General features: G+C 36.9%; 1 protein-coding gene across 1 annotated transcript; it reads left to right on the forward strand.

The window, feature by feature from the left end:
• Nucleotides 1–366: 366 nt before the first annotated feature.
• Nucleotides 367–12,463, forward strand: arih1 (ariadne ubiquitin-conjugating enzyme E2 binding protein homolog 1 (Drosophila)). Its single transcript, XM_085412276.1, has 14 exons — nucleotides 367–811; nucleotides 3,986–4,053; nucleotides 4,165–4,312; nucleotides 5,824–5,916; nucleotides 6,760–6,815; nucleotides 8,085–8,151; nucleotides 8,355–8,461; nucleotides 8,555–8,597; nucleotides 8,730–8,801; nucleotides 9,118–9,248; nucleotides 9,594–9,651; nucleotides 10,073–10,333; nucleotides 10,727–10,839; nucleotides 10,923–12,463. The coding sequence occupies exons 1-14, from the start codon at nucleotides 524–526 to the stop codon at nucleotides 11,005–11,007; spliced, it is 1,590 nt and encodes a 529-aa protein (XP_085268402.1). The 5' UTR covers nucleotides 367–523; the 3' UTR covers nucleotides 11,008–12,463.
• Nucleotides 12,464–14,605: the final 2,142 nt, after the last annotated feature.

The raw sequence follows: 14,605 nt of genomic DNA on the forward strand, positions 1-14,605 counted from the left end.
GAATGTTAAAAATGATGATAATTTAAAAAAAAAATACAGATTTTTTTTTTTAAAGACCGAACTATTATAACTCTGTTTTGGTATATAAAACACACACAAACACACACACACATGCAATCACTGCTTAAAATTATAAACAACTCACGTTATATCTTTTTTCTGTTACTAGCCTTCATTTATGAGAACGAAAGTATTTTCCGTTTGCATTTGATGTGACTCTTCAATTATAAATGAAAATTTTCCAAATTCGTACTTATTTGAATTAGTTGTTGTTGTTTTTTTTTATAAACATTTAGGTTAAAGCAAAAGTTTGTTATATTAAATGTTTTTACATCCGTTCTTGCCCTGCTTGTCTGACGTAAGGCAGTCGTCAGTTGGTGACGCTGTGTCTCTTTGTTGGCTTAGCAGCAGCGGCGACGTTTTGTTGTTATTTTCGCCGCAGCTGAAAAACGGGCTCGGATCAACGTTTCATACGCTATAGACCTTTAGGTGTGCTTGTCACTTGCTGATAACCGCGCTAGGAATGGACTCAGACGAGGGTTATAACTATGAATACGACGAAGACGAGGAGGAATGTAGCGAGGACAGCAATGAAGAGGAACCCGACGACGACACCCTGGAGCTCGGGGAGGTGGAGTTGGTCGATCCCGTGGTGGCCGGCGGGGAGCGAGATGAGTGCGGTGAGACTGGCGGAGGAGGCCACGGCCCGGGCGAGGAAGAGGAGGAAGACTACCGTTTCGAAGTTTTGACTGCCGAGCAGATCCTCCAGCATATGGTCGAGTGTATTAGGGAGGTCAACGAGGTCATCCAGGTAGGTATTTTGGTATGACAGCATCAGGAAAGATCGGGGTCCTAGCGTAAAAACAGGCCGTGGATATTAGCTAAACCATTAGCCTTCCAGTAGTATACTTGTTATAGTTGACAGTTTGAGAACAATGATGAGATTTATAGAAAACTAAACTTACATATATATAAGATAATTGCACTATGGAACTTGGTAGTTAAAATGAAGACATGAAAATTTTTCTTATATATGTGAAGGTAAAAATTTCCATTAGGACTTTTCATCCAGGAAGTAGTCCCATCCCTAAGTTGGCAGCAACGCTTGCTAAGCTAATGTTAGCTCGCTGGCTACATAGCATCTTACAGCAAAAGCTCTAGACCAGGATGGTGTTGAGTGCCAGCTCCTGCTAGACGACAGATAGTGTGCGTTGAGATGTTAACTGAAACTTGGGTTTTCAGAAATTTTGCATTTCTAAAGCTAAACCTTGCGTTTAGTGTTATTTTAACGTTGGACCCAAAGGCTTGGCCAGCGATAAGTTAGCAAGTGGGATGCTAGCTTAGTTACGCTTATGTAAAAGAACGGGTTATGATAATTTCATTTTTTACCAATAACATAAAAAGTTAAATTTTGCGATAGCTTTCAATGAAATTTATGAAGAAACGGGGGGAAGTTCTTCGCTTTAAGCTAGCGTTAACCTGGGCCTCCATTTCCTTTCACAGAGCTTCACTTGAGCTCAGAATAAAATGGAAAATGATCTTGATAACTCAGCATCCAGTTTGGTATCTGAGAAAATGCGTTGGAGTTTTATGTTGATTTCTATATAAACAAGCCTAAAAACTAAAATTGGCCAATAATGATACATATTATTTTTCTACCCTACGGCCGCATGGCAGTTTCTTTTCTACAGCAAAAATGAGTAACACGGTGATTTTTATCCCCGTTAAATATTGTTTATGTTTAATTATTAAATTTTCAGGGTTTTGCAGCACCAACAAATGCCTTTAAAGTTAATCCATACATAGATCTTCTGATATGACGTTTGTAGAATATGCTTCAAAAAGCCAGTACTTTATTAACATGCATTGGCTTCATAGTGGTCAAGTTTACATCAACTTTAGTCATCGGTACTGAGAAGTACTACTAATCTTTTGACCAACCCATTCATATCAACGTGGTTAGATAAATTAGAAGAACATTTTGCAGTGGAACCACAAAGAATAACAGCTAAAGGAAGTGTAAAATTGAATCAGTGCCCTTATAAACGATACCATCATCATTGTTGTATGTTTTGCATATCTGTTTTAGGGTGTGTTAGTGTTAGCTAGGTGTACATAATACAGTCAGAACATACTAAATATGTTGTCAGTCCTTTCCAATGTTATGATTTTTGTTATCTCAAGGTGTATCCTGACTTTATTATTCCGCCAAGGTGAGCACCAAAGTAGAGATATACAAGCAGGGCTGTTTTTCTGGGCCAATGAACAGTCCATTACAGGGTTAGGTGGGATTTGGTACAAACCTGGACCACTTTCTTTGAAATTGTAAAATGGGCATTGGGCTAGGGAGACAATACACTAATTTTTGTTCACTTCTTTATATTTGACAAGTGAGATGCCACATATGTGCAACATATACATGTGGTCTCCTAAATCTCACAGATATTTTCCAAACAACTAATTATTATGTGTTATATGGGTAGTTTGAGGGTATAGCTTTCCCCATTTTTAAAGAGCAGTTTGTAACTTGGGTTAAACACTAATTTAGTACCTTACAGTAATTTCACATTAGAATACAGAGTTATTCTAATCCCTGAACTATAGTAAATGGAGTATAATAAGAAATATTTGTATTAACAGGTACATGGAGAGAGGTTCCTCATCATCCCTAGTGCTTTCCCTAAACTGTACAGCCTTGGCACTGGACATAGTCCATTTTATGCTACTGTTACACCATCATCCACATTTTCAGATAGTTTGTGAGATACCTGTTACACATTTAGAATACAACAAACAAATTATGTGTATACTACCTGTTTCTGAACCTGACACGCTTTATAATTCCAAAGTATTTTCAGAATGATGGTGTAAGCCAGTGGTTTTCCTGGTTCTGAAAGGCCTTTGTGGGGAGTGACATGGCCAAAAGCATGACTGGTCCATTTACCGACAAGGGTGTGAGTTAGCATTACTTTATTTGGAAGAAATGTAAAGTGTTTCTGGACGGCTCCTAAAAATGATATAGTTCTTGGGTGGGTAAGAACACATTTAGCAACATAATTCCATCAGATATGGAGGTGATTTTGCAAGGATTCATCTGGTGGGTGAATCCTTGCATCCTTTCTTTACCCAACTTAAACCACTTTCCTATCAATGTGTAGGCTTCAGTAACCTAGAAATTGTATTTTTATTTTATTTCCCCCCAGGCAAAAGATCTACAAAAACAGTACTTTTATAGGTGTTTATACATCTATGGCTCTCTAACTGCAATTTGGACGGAAAGTCCTTATATTAAGCCACAAATGGGACTGGGTATATATGATCAAGCATGATGATTAAATCCATTTTGTAGGGTATTTATTAGTTTGAGTCATCAGAAATCACAATTGTCACATCAGTGGGACATAAGTGCCACATTTGGCTTCATCCAGTGTAATATGCATACAGACTTCTAAAGACTAAAACTTTTTGTTTATTTAAAAAATAAAAACTGTCTCAGTTGTGTCATCTTTAACAGCTACTGTGGTTATAAGAAAGGAATACATGCCTGAGTGTGCTTCATTGAATAGCTGTAATGAATACAAACTTTTCTAAATATATTGTCTATTATTATGGCCTTAGATTGTGATGATTTAATTTTGTGATAACTTGTAAAGCTGTAGTTGCTTTGTGTTGTATTTAGTGTAATGGGCAGCTGTTTTTATGTCCATTCACTGATGTACATGGGTGAACAGCAAGATCAAATATGAGAACTTGCTTATGTTTTCTAACCCTATTTCTAATGTGCAAAATAGTTTAATGTCCTGCCATAGAATATATTACCTTTACCTTCCTAATTCAATACTTATCTTTAATCAGGCTTTAAAAGCTGAAAAGGCCTGAAAGCCCTTACAACCGTTGGACCCTCTAGCTCATTGAAACTACCGGTAGTAGAAGTTGCAAGTAAAAATCAAAAATGTTTCTCACAAACTATTTCTTGTTCCTTTAGAATCCTGCAACAATAACACGCATTCTTCTCAGTCACTTCAACTGGGATAAAGAAAAGCTCATGGAAAGGTAAGAAATTCTGAATTACATTCTTGGCCATTTTTAACTTCCTGACAAGTGTCAACCAAAAGGTTCATAGCAGAGCGTATCTAAAAGCTTATTTTATTTCAATCTATTCAGGTATTTTGATGGTAATCTGGACAAGCTTTTCTCTGAGTGTCATGTCATTAACCCGAGTAAGAAGCCCCGAATACGTCCTCCAATCAACACTAGATCATCGGCACAGGACATGCCATGTCAGATCTGCTATCTGAACTTCCCCAACTCTGTGAGTCACATAATGACACTAACATGGAGCTCCACTATCTTAATGTGTTGTCAGGCAATTTAATGCACACTTTAACTTTTGTAATGCAAGTGGAGAAACAACAGGAGAGCATCATCAGAGGCAGGGACATTGTAATCCTGTTTTGTTACAAATGGGGAAACCTGTTTTATTTTTTATATTTTAAAGACTAGTTAAAAGCTTTGCTAAAAGTCATTTAACATAACAAAAGGTGGTTACAACAGCTAAGAAAATAAATTGCTAGGATTTCTGTTTCTTATACATGTTATAAGATAAGATAAGATAACCTTTATTAGTCCCACACGTGGGAAATTTGTTTTGTCACAGCAGGAAGTGGACAGTGCAAAAGTTATGACGCAAAAATTAGAATACAATAAGAATAAATACAGTACACAGCTGTACAGAATAGAATAAAATAATATACTATATACAGTAGAATAAAATAGAATAAAAATATACAATAAGATAAAAATAGAATACGAATGCTATATACAACTGAGTAAAAATACAACGATGCCAGAAAAGATTATTGCACTTAGTGTTATTTCACATGTGTGGATGTGTGTGTTTGTTCAGTTAAAGTCTTTGTTGTGGAGTCTGACAGCAGTGGGGAGGAAAGACCTGCGAAATCTCTCCGTCCCACACCGTGGGTGCCGCAGTCTCCCACTGAAGGAGCTGCTTATAAGATCTTTATAAACAGATACAAACTTATCCCCCCCCATACAATAGCATTTTTTTTTTCAGCCACATTTATTCAGTAATAGCTCCTCCCCATGAACAACCTTGGATTTGGTGACTCTGTCATCAGGCCAGAGTGACATTAAAAATACAAGGGGGGAAAAACAAATTACATTTTTACATCTCTCTGATCAAAGCTATACATAAGGACTCAGTAGCTGTTTTATAAAAACTGTCCTCCAATAACAATATTAATAAAAGAATTGTTCTTTGAATATAAAGCTGTTCAATAACATAAATGTCACTTGTCTATTACATTTCTTTTGTTGAATGGATTCTAAAAAATTCCCAACAACATATTGTATGCCAAATTTATTTTATACCAGTTATGCCAGGCACTGCTTTATTTAATGCAGTGCACATTGCAGTCTTCTCAAAACAGAGGTGCTTGGTGTTTTAAAAAATTGGTAAAGGAACCTACTGGGTGGAAAGGGTTTAATGTTAAGGTGAAAATGGATCCGTAAATAAAAGGCACACATCATCATGTTTAGTTCTTCAGTTAAGATGATGTGATGTCAGAACTATGGATTACCATAACTGTCTGAATTTAGAATATTATCATTTGGAGCACACATTTCAGTGTTATTTCAATCAGGTTGTTAAAACAGTGTAAAATCCAGGTGATGTTTTTCTTAGAATGGTTTTCACTGGCCTCTGAAGGCTTTTCCTACTTGGTTACTAATTTTTTCATACCTTGTGTGTTTCATTCCAAATTATAAACTATCTGCTTTTTGTTGATACTGTTTGTTTAACAGTATTTTACAGGCCTGGAGTGTGGACACAAGTTCTGCATGCAGTGTTGGGGAGATTATCTGACGACCAAAATAATTGAAGAAGGAATGGGACAGGTATCTACTTCAAAATTTTAAGATTTATTTAGAATAGAACTTGTGACTTTTCTGCAACAAGTGGCAATGTCCGTTTTCTCTTAATCAACAGTAAGAGGGCACCAAGAGTCCTCAGCAGTTCTCGTCTACCTTCTCGCTTACCAGCCTATGTGCAGATACAGATACTAGTAGCCACTATCCAACCAGTATAATTTACAGATCAACTCATTTGATATTAGGATTGGATATCAGTGTAATCCTAACTCAAAAAGCTGAACTGTGTATCCATGACAGTGGGATAGTGTGTTCAGTTCAACGCTGTTGTTCTTTGTTTGTTACACCATGCGTCAGCACCTCTGCTTGGAAGTATTTCATGTCTGCAACATCAACATTTCTTTCTTTGTATCTTTGCAATAATTTGAATTGTTCATGTTAGTTTAAGAATTTCAGACGCTCCCATGATGAGTCGTTTGGTCTTCTTGCTCTTTTGCAATTTTACAGTACTTTGAAAAACTGTGACGAGTTCTACGTTAGCTATTCTATTCAGTCATTGACACGCATCCATACACTCCTTTTAATTTATACATTTAGCGCATTTAACTTGCAGATAGACCTTCAAAGAATGACACAGTGGCTGTAATTTTGGGGGTTTCATTGTCTTCACTTGACATTTAGACAGAGTTTGTGTTCTTGTAACTGTCACAGGGCAAGCCTAAAAAAGTTAAATCAGAAAGGGCAGCTGCTCTTCCTCTTCTTTACCACTGTGATCCAACAAAACAAATTGCAGAGGGTGCTATTTGATACCGCCTTTACTATTTCAAAAGGTGGTTCTCTAATTATCTACCTTCTGTGTTTCCTTTACAGACCATTTCTTGCCCTGCTCATAGCTGTGACATTTTGGTTGATGACAACACAGTCATGTGAGTATCTGTGCATATATTTTTTATGTTGTTACATATTGGGCATTGTTCAATGAATAGCATAAGAAGTAAAATATATGCCAGAAGAATTTAAAATAAATAAAAGATGAGAAACAACATTACTGGTCATAGACTGCATATACAGGTGAAACGTAATCGCCATAACATCATCGAAGTCCCATTGTGAAGCTGAGTGTATTCACCATCATTATCTTAGCTTTTTGAAACCAGATGTCACCAGGGTTGGTTAAGGGGCATTGTATGCTCATGCTGTAGCGGTTTGTTAGTCATATGGGAAAGCGTACCCGTCTTTGTTGCCCTTGTGGACACTAATTAAGACCATAATTAACAAAAAAATATATATATGTATGTGTGTGTGTATATATATATATATATATATATATATATATATATATATATATATATATATATATATATATATATATATATATATATATATATATATATATATATATATATGTGTGTGTGTGTGTGTATATATATATATGTATATGTATGTATATTTATTTATTTATTTATTTATTTATTTGAAATTGTCATTAGAACTCATGAAAAAAAGGATTTACTGTGGTCAGAGCAAGGGAGTGTTTCCCATAGTCCTCTTCATGCAATCAGAGCACTTCCCCTTTTCACAGCTACTGTAGTCTTTTTTTTTTTTTTTTTTTCATGTAATACATTCTGTTTAATTTTGCAGTTGTAGCCAGAAGCTTGTAAAAATTATAAATACACACATTTCAGTCATATAGTTAAATCCATATAGACATCCTTTATTGATTCCTTTTTATTTTTAACATATTGGTATGAATAGAAACCATATGTTAAAAGGATTTCTTCCTTTTGTTTTGCCTTGTAAAAGAAACCCATCAGTACAAGGCTTTGAAGTTGACCCTTTTTGTGCTTTGTTCACGTTCAGTGTAAAGTCCAAAGAAATATACCTGAATAAGCACGGACGCTAATCTCTTGTACCAGCTCTTAAGCTGACAGTAATTGTCTTAACCTACATTCTGATATTACCAGCTACCAAGAGACCTTACTGTATTTTCAGTAATCAGTTTAGGCCATGCATTCAAATAGAGTTTGCATATGAACTTGTACTTTTCTATTTCGGAATGTTGCTTCATAATGAGATAATATTCACATGTCAGCTTACAGTAATACTTAGCGTTACGCAAGAAAATATGCTATCTTTTGATGATCTCACCCATGTTTTGTAATGATGGCTAATATATTATTTGACTGCTTCCACAGGCGCCTCATAACAGATTCAAAAGTGAAGTTGAAGTACCAGCATTTAATTACAAATAGTTTTGTAGAGGTAAGAGATCTTTTTTTCTTCTTCTTGACAGTATTTCGAGATTGAATATCAAACTTTGATCCGTAATGTGAGCTGCTGGGTTGTCTCTTAATTGCCCCTTGGGGATACATAAAGTCTTGTGAATCTGAATATGTGTACTACTTTGAAAAGCAAAAATCTTATTTCTGCCCTCTGAGTCTAATTTGTCTCATTACTCATTTTAGTGCAATCGACTGTTAAAGTGGTGCCCTGCACCAGACTGCCATCATGTTGTCAAAGTCCAGTACCCAGATGCCAAGCCAGTGAGGTGCAAGTGTGGACGCCAATTCTGGTAAGAGAGAATTTTTTATTATTTTAAAACCTTTCTTGTAAATTTATTTGCAGTTTTTGAATAATGTGTTTGATATTGCTCCCTTTGTTTCAGCTTCAACTGTGGAGAAAATTGGCATGATCCTGTGAAGTGTAAGGTGCGCGAAATGGAGATTATTTTCTTACCTTAGAGAAAAATTATGCTTTGGATTCAGCTTCTACTTAAGAAAAATATTAAGATTAGCATTCAATACATGAATCCATTTCCTTCTATTTTAACGTGTTTGCAGTGGCTGAGAAAATGGATTAAAAAATGTGATGATGACAGTGAAACTTCAAACTGGATTGCAGCAAATACCAAGGTGTGGATTCTGAGGGTTTTTTTTTCTCTCATGTTATGTATTAAGTTTAAATAGGATTAAACAATGTTGAAGTCCCTATATTTTTGTCACATATTTGTGTGCTCATAACCTGTCATAAAGTGTGCACACCTTACAGACCTGACAGTTGTTGACAATTAATGTTTACAATCATCAGTGCATATCTATGAATTACAGTTTTACAGGGCCTTGCCCATTGTTGCTTCGTTTGTTTCTGCAGCCTTTTTCTCAGTCTATAGCATGAATCATTTCCTTGAATTACTGTTTTTAAATAAAATTAATGTAATTTCATTCACAGGAATGTCCAAAATGCCACGTGACCATTGAGAAAGATGGTGGCTGCAATCATATGGTTTGTCGAAACCAGAACTGCAAAGCTGAGTTCTGCTGGGTCTGTCTGGGTCCATGGGAACCACACGGCTCAGCCTGGTGAGAATCACTAGCTCACATGCTTGTTATGTGGAGTCTTTTGTTTTAGTGTCTGCTGGAAATGTCAGAACAGGGGATGACTTTTTCCACCTTTTTTTTGTTGTTGTTGTTGTTGTTTTTCGCTACACTTAAATGACAGCTCAGGTTTCTTACTTCCTCCATCATCACTTGTTTGTTTTTTTGTTTTTTTAATGGCCCTAAAAGATGTAGAGATTAAAATTCCGATTTTCTGTGTTAGAGTGCCATATGAATGTGAATTTGACCACCTTAAACACACATAGTATAGCTTATCAGAGAGAAGAACATTACTCTTTTCATCTCAGTTATATATTTTTAATATTTCAGGTACAACTGCAATCGCTACAATGAAGATGATGCCAAGGCAGCCAGAGATGCTCAAGAGGTAATCAGTTATATTGAAGCTTCAAAATTTTTGTACGTTCTTCTATTTGCCAGATGTATAAAATCAAGTAGCCTCAACTGTTGTACCAAGCATGGTTTATGTTCCAGTTAACGCTTACATCTAAAAATGAATTACAGTTATTCTTGAAGGAGAAAAACCATGATTAAATAAATAACATGACATTTCTATAGTTTACAATAACTAAAATATATCTGTATATTGGATATCGTTTTATAAAGAATTGTACAGCAAGCTGATAATTACATGATGATTCAGACCTGACAAACAGTTGAGACATTTCAGTATATGTCTCTGATATTCCAGTGCCCATCGAGAAAGTAGAGTGACAGTCTATTATAAGTAAAGATGAGCGTGCTCACAATAAAGGAAGTCCATGCTGTGTGTGTATGTGTGTGTGCAGCGCTCCAGGGCAGCCTTGCAGCGGTACCTGTTCTACTGCAACCGCTACATGAACCACATGCAGAGTCTGCGCTTTGAGCACAAGCTCTATGCTCAGGTCAAGCAGAAGATGGAGGAAATGCAGCAGCACAACATGTCCTGGATTGAGGTGCAGTTTCTGAAGAAGGCTGTGGATGTGCTGTGCCAGTGCCGCTCCACACTCATGTTCACTTATGTCTTCGCCTTCTACCTCAAGAAGAACAACCAGTCCATTATTTTTGAGGTAGGGCAGTTTTTGGCTCAGATACACTAGTGTGATTGTACCTTTTTTATATGAGATATTTACTATCGTGCTGGAAAATTTTGGTAGCATTATTTGCAGCGGGCATGAATGAATCCAACATGGCATACGAACGAAACTGGACACCTCACCAACCCCAGATGTAACACCTTTTAGCTTTCGACTTTTGTGGAAGCTGTGTTCGTCTCTCCCCCTCTTTCATTCACACAGTTTTGATCTTCATGGATGAACTAAGTGCTGAAGAGCTGTTTTTTGTTTTTTTTTGTTTTTTAATTACTTTATTAGAAATTCTCATAGATTAGACATTTGTTCCTTTAGCTCTATTATATAGTGGAACGTTGCTTATCTGATTATAATGCAATTATCACTCATCAGAACAACCAGGCAGACCTGGAAAATGCCACCGAGGTGCTGTCAGGCTACCTAGAGAGGGACATCTCCCAGGATTCCTTGCAGGACATCAAGCAAAAAGTACAAGACAAGTACAGGTCAGTGAAGGAAGAACTGTACTGGTGCATGCCATGGCTGACTTTGTGTGTTTTGGAGCTTAAAATTTGTCCTGTGTCTGTAGATACTGTGAGAGCAGGCGAAGAGTGCTGCTACAGCACGTGCATGAAGGCTATGAGAAGGACCTGTGGGAGTACATTGAGGATTGAGAACACGTCCCAATGCAACGGACTCTTGAGTATCTTGACAAACTAGAGCGCTGATGCAATTTAACAGGGCAGCACAGGCCTTCTGCCGCCTCTCCTTTGGCAAACCAACCACTTTTGCATCATTTTTTTTCTGGATTTGTTTAACAAAATCTTCAAAGTAAATTATATTTAAATAAAGGGTAGAGTAATAAAAAAATGTGTACTACAGTATTGTTAGCAACAGAGTGGAGGGTTGAACAAGCAGAAGATCCATATTAAACAAATACATCCTTTTGGCTTGTATTGTAATACCTCCCCTGAACTTGTTTTCCTCATATTTTTTTTTTTGTTGTTGTTTTTTTTTGCTTGTGAATCTTTTACTCTGTTTTGATTTTGACTTTTGTTTTCCCATCAGTGTGAAAATGTTTTCAACACAGCTTTAATTGTCCTGGCCATGTCTGCAATATGTGGTAAAGATCCTTGTCTGAGTGGCTGAATGTTGATAGGCTGATTGCAAAGGGGCAAAGACATTTCAGGGGGGGAAAAAAAGGAAGAAAAAAAAACATAAAAAGAACAAAATAGCGAGTCTGTATTTTTCAATTTGTAAATAGTCCATATGCATGGAAGTTCAAGAGCAGGAGTGGCACGTGTTTGCATAATTTTCAAATATTTATTCTTTACCGTGCTTTTGCCATGTAGGTTGAGTCTGTCTACTCTCCACAGACTGTTGATGTTTGGAGGTCTTTGGCAATAAGATATTCGTCCTGTCATCTGCAGTCCCTTCAGAGCAGTCATAAGTTATACCTAACCAGTAACTCAACATGGAGACTGACAGAATTGGCTTTAGTTTCCAGGTAATCACATAAAGGACTCAGTGAAAGTGCACAGAGGAGCAGGATAAAGTTTTACAGGTCAGAGGTGAGGTAGAACGCACCGGCCCAGTGTCTCTCTATGCTAACCTTTTGTTGTACCCCCCTAGTTGTTTTTGGAGGTGTTTAACATTTAAGAACATTACTAATTATTTGCAAGAGCCAAACTGAGTGACATTCACTCCTTTTTTTTTTTTCTTTTTTTTTTTTCTCTTTTCTCTCCCCCTCTTTCCTGACGTGGCTTGAGGTAGCTCAGCTTGCACCTTGAGAATTGAAAGAGGGTAATGGAATGTACTGACAGCGCGGCGTTGCACTGCTGCTAATTGGGCTCGATCACTGTCAAACAGGGTCAGGCATCTGCATCACTCTTGCAGGGAATATTGGAATGGAGGTGGTAGTGGCATCATCTCCATTCAGGAGCTCTCTTGCCTTGCAGTGAGACTGAACATTGCTTTAATTGAGCTACACAGATGGACATGTGATCCTTAAGGAGCTGAGGGAGATGGGACAAACTTCTAAAGGTTGTAGGAGTGTTTTGTAAAGCTGTTATGCTTTTTCATTAAAGACTGCATTTTTTTTTTTTGTGTGTGGTTTTTTTTTTTTTTTTTCCCTCTCGCACGTGTGTTGAGGTTTTGGCATTGAAATGTCAGTTCCCCTCAAGATTTTGCATTGCTCTATGCGGTGGTTGCTCTGGTTGTCAAGCTCTCTGCTTGTAAATGCTTGTTCATCTGTTCTCTGAAATATGGCAGTCTTCAGAAAGACTGACTGGAGGGGACGCGATTATACAGGCAGTGATACGAGTCTGAAGATGACACCAAAGTGTCAGCCATCACTGAAACACATCCTTTGCCCCAGTTTCAGATCTTTGGGGAATTCTTTCCCAAATGCTTCTTATGTGTTCAAACGCATTATTTTATCCTAGCAAATTATAAACTGTATTGTTTATTTGAATAAATGTCATGACAAATCTAATTTTTTGGAGTACTGTGTGAGTCATTAGAGTAGGTTTTCTCTCATCTTAATTACCTTAACATCCATGAGTCACTAATTCCCCCCCCCCCCCCCCTTTTTTTTTTTTTTTTTTTTTTTTTTTAAAGCAGTGTTGTGTTCTGCAGACCTTGCCAGAGTGTCTTCCAAAATGACATGGAATTAATTTGATAACTTTTAAATAATAATTTAAACTTTTTTTTAGTTTATTCAGAGTGTTATATAGCAATCAGGTGGTTTTGTTTTGTTTTTATGTCATTTTAATTCTCTCAAATCCCAAACTTATGATGACACAAGGTGAATGGATAAAAGATGGGCTGTTTTCTCCAAGCTGTCTTGCAGTAACACCAGCTGTAGCTTTGCTCATTAGGCTAATGTGCTCTCTAGGGTTTTCATTGTGTCTGCTAGTAGTTCATGAACATCTCAGCTTAACGGATGGAGTAACAGAAGCAGCTACTCACATTAAATTGACATCCAAAAGACTTTTAATAGTTTTATAAATATCTTCAATTTGCACTATTAAAGATGTCTTGGTAGTGTAAAAAATGTTTGGGGGTGGAGTTAGTTGTTTTACATGAAAATATTAAAGTGCAAAATGTTAGAAACATTTTTTTGTTTTTTTTGGGGGGGGCGATTTTATTTTTGCAGCACCACTCATTTAACTGTCTGAGGTGTTTTGAAAGTGTGTCATTATGAAGACTTCCACTGTTGTACTGTCACTGGTATAAACCAAGTCCATCCCTGGAATTGCATTTTTAAAATAAAGAGCATTTTTAACAGTATAGTGTGAATGTAAGAGTTACATTTTCAGCCACATGATGGGGACAAAGACACCAGTTCTGACAAACATGATTACTAATTGTGAGTTTCAACGTCAAATGCATGGTGTTAAAATGGAAGGTGTGACACAGAACGCATTATTTTTGACAGCTTATCCATATTTAGCTCCAAACAATAACATTTGTCTCAAGGTACTTTGTACAAGTTAAAGATCCAACAGTAAGACATAGGAACCTTAACAATCAAACACCCCTTTTGAGCAAGCACTTGGAGATAGTGGGAAGGAAAAACTCCCTTTTAACAGGAAGAAACTCTGGGCAAAATCAGGCTTGGGAAAAAGCAGTCATCTGACACAACTGGTTGGGGGTGAGGGAAGGAAGAGAGGACCCAAAATTCATAACTAGTGATTAAATGAAAATGGTGTATAAGGACAGAGTTAAGAAGAAATGCTCAGTGTGTCATGGGAAGCCCCCAGCAACTTTAAGCCTATTGCAAAGTAACTAAGCGTTGAAATTGTTTTTAGCAAAAAGGGAAGTTTTAAGCCTAATCATAAAAGCAGAGAGGGTGTCTGTCACCTGAATCTGAATTGGGAGCTGATTCGACAGAAGAGGAGTTTGAAAACTTAAGGCTCTGCCTCCCATTCTACTCTGGAATATTTTAGGAACCACAAGTAAACCAGCAGTCTGAGAGCAAAATGCTCTGTTGGCATGATATAGTACTATGAGTTCTTTAAGATAAGATGCTGCTTGACCTTGTATGTGAGGAGGATTTTAAATTCAATTCTGGATTTACCGGGCGAGCCAATGAAGAGAAGCCAATATGGCAGAAATATGCACGCTCTCACTGCAGCATTTTGGATGAACTGAAGGCTTTTCATTGAGTTTTTAGGAGAGCCTGATAATAATGAATTATAATAGTCCAGCCTAGAAGTAATAAATACACAAACTAGCTTTTCAGCATCACTCTGGGTGTATGGTTGATTA

Source organism: Rhamphochromis longiceps, linkage group LG7 (genome assembly GCF_057381845.1).
Source record: "Rhamphochromis longiceps isolate RC_006_pf linkage group LG7, R_longiceps_female_GT1.1, whole genome shotgun sequence".
NCBI classification, from domain to species: domain Eukaryota; kingdom Metazoa; phylum Chordata; class Actinopteri; order Cichliformes; family Cichlidae; genus Rhamphochromis; species Rhamphochromis longiceps.

Coding starts and splice junctions, on each gene's coding strand:
- arih1 (XM_085412276.1), top strand. CDS start 524: ATGGACTCAGACGAGGGTTATAACTATGAATACGACGAAGACGAGGAG. Junction 5,917..6,759: donor TTGAAGAAGGAATGGGACAG/GTATCTACTTCA, acceptor TTTCCTTTACAG/ACCATTTCTTGCCCTGCTCA. Junction 8,152..8,354: donor TTACAAATAGTTTTGTAGAG/GTAAGAGATCTT, acceptor TACTCATTTTAG/TGCAATCGACTGTTAAAGTG.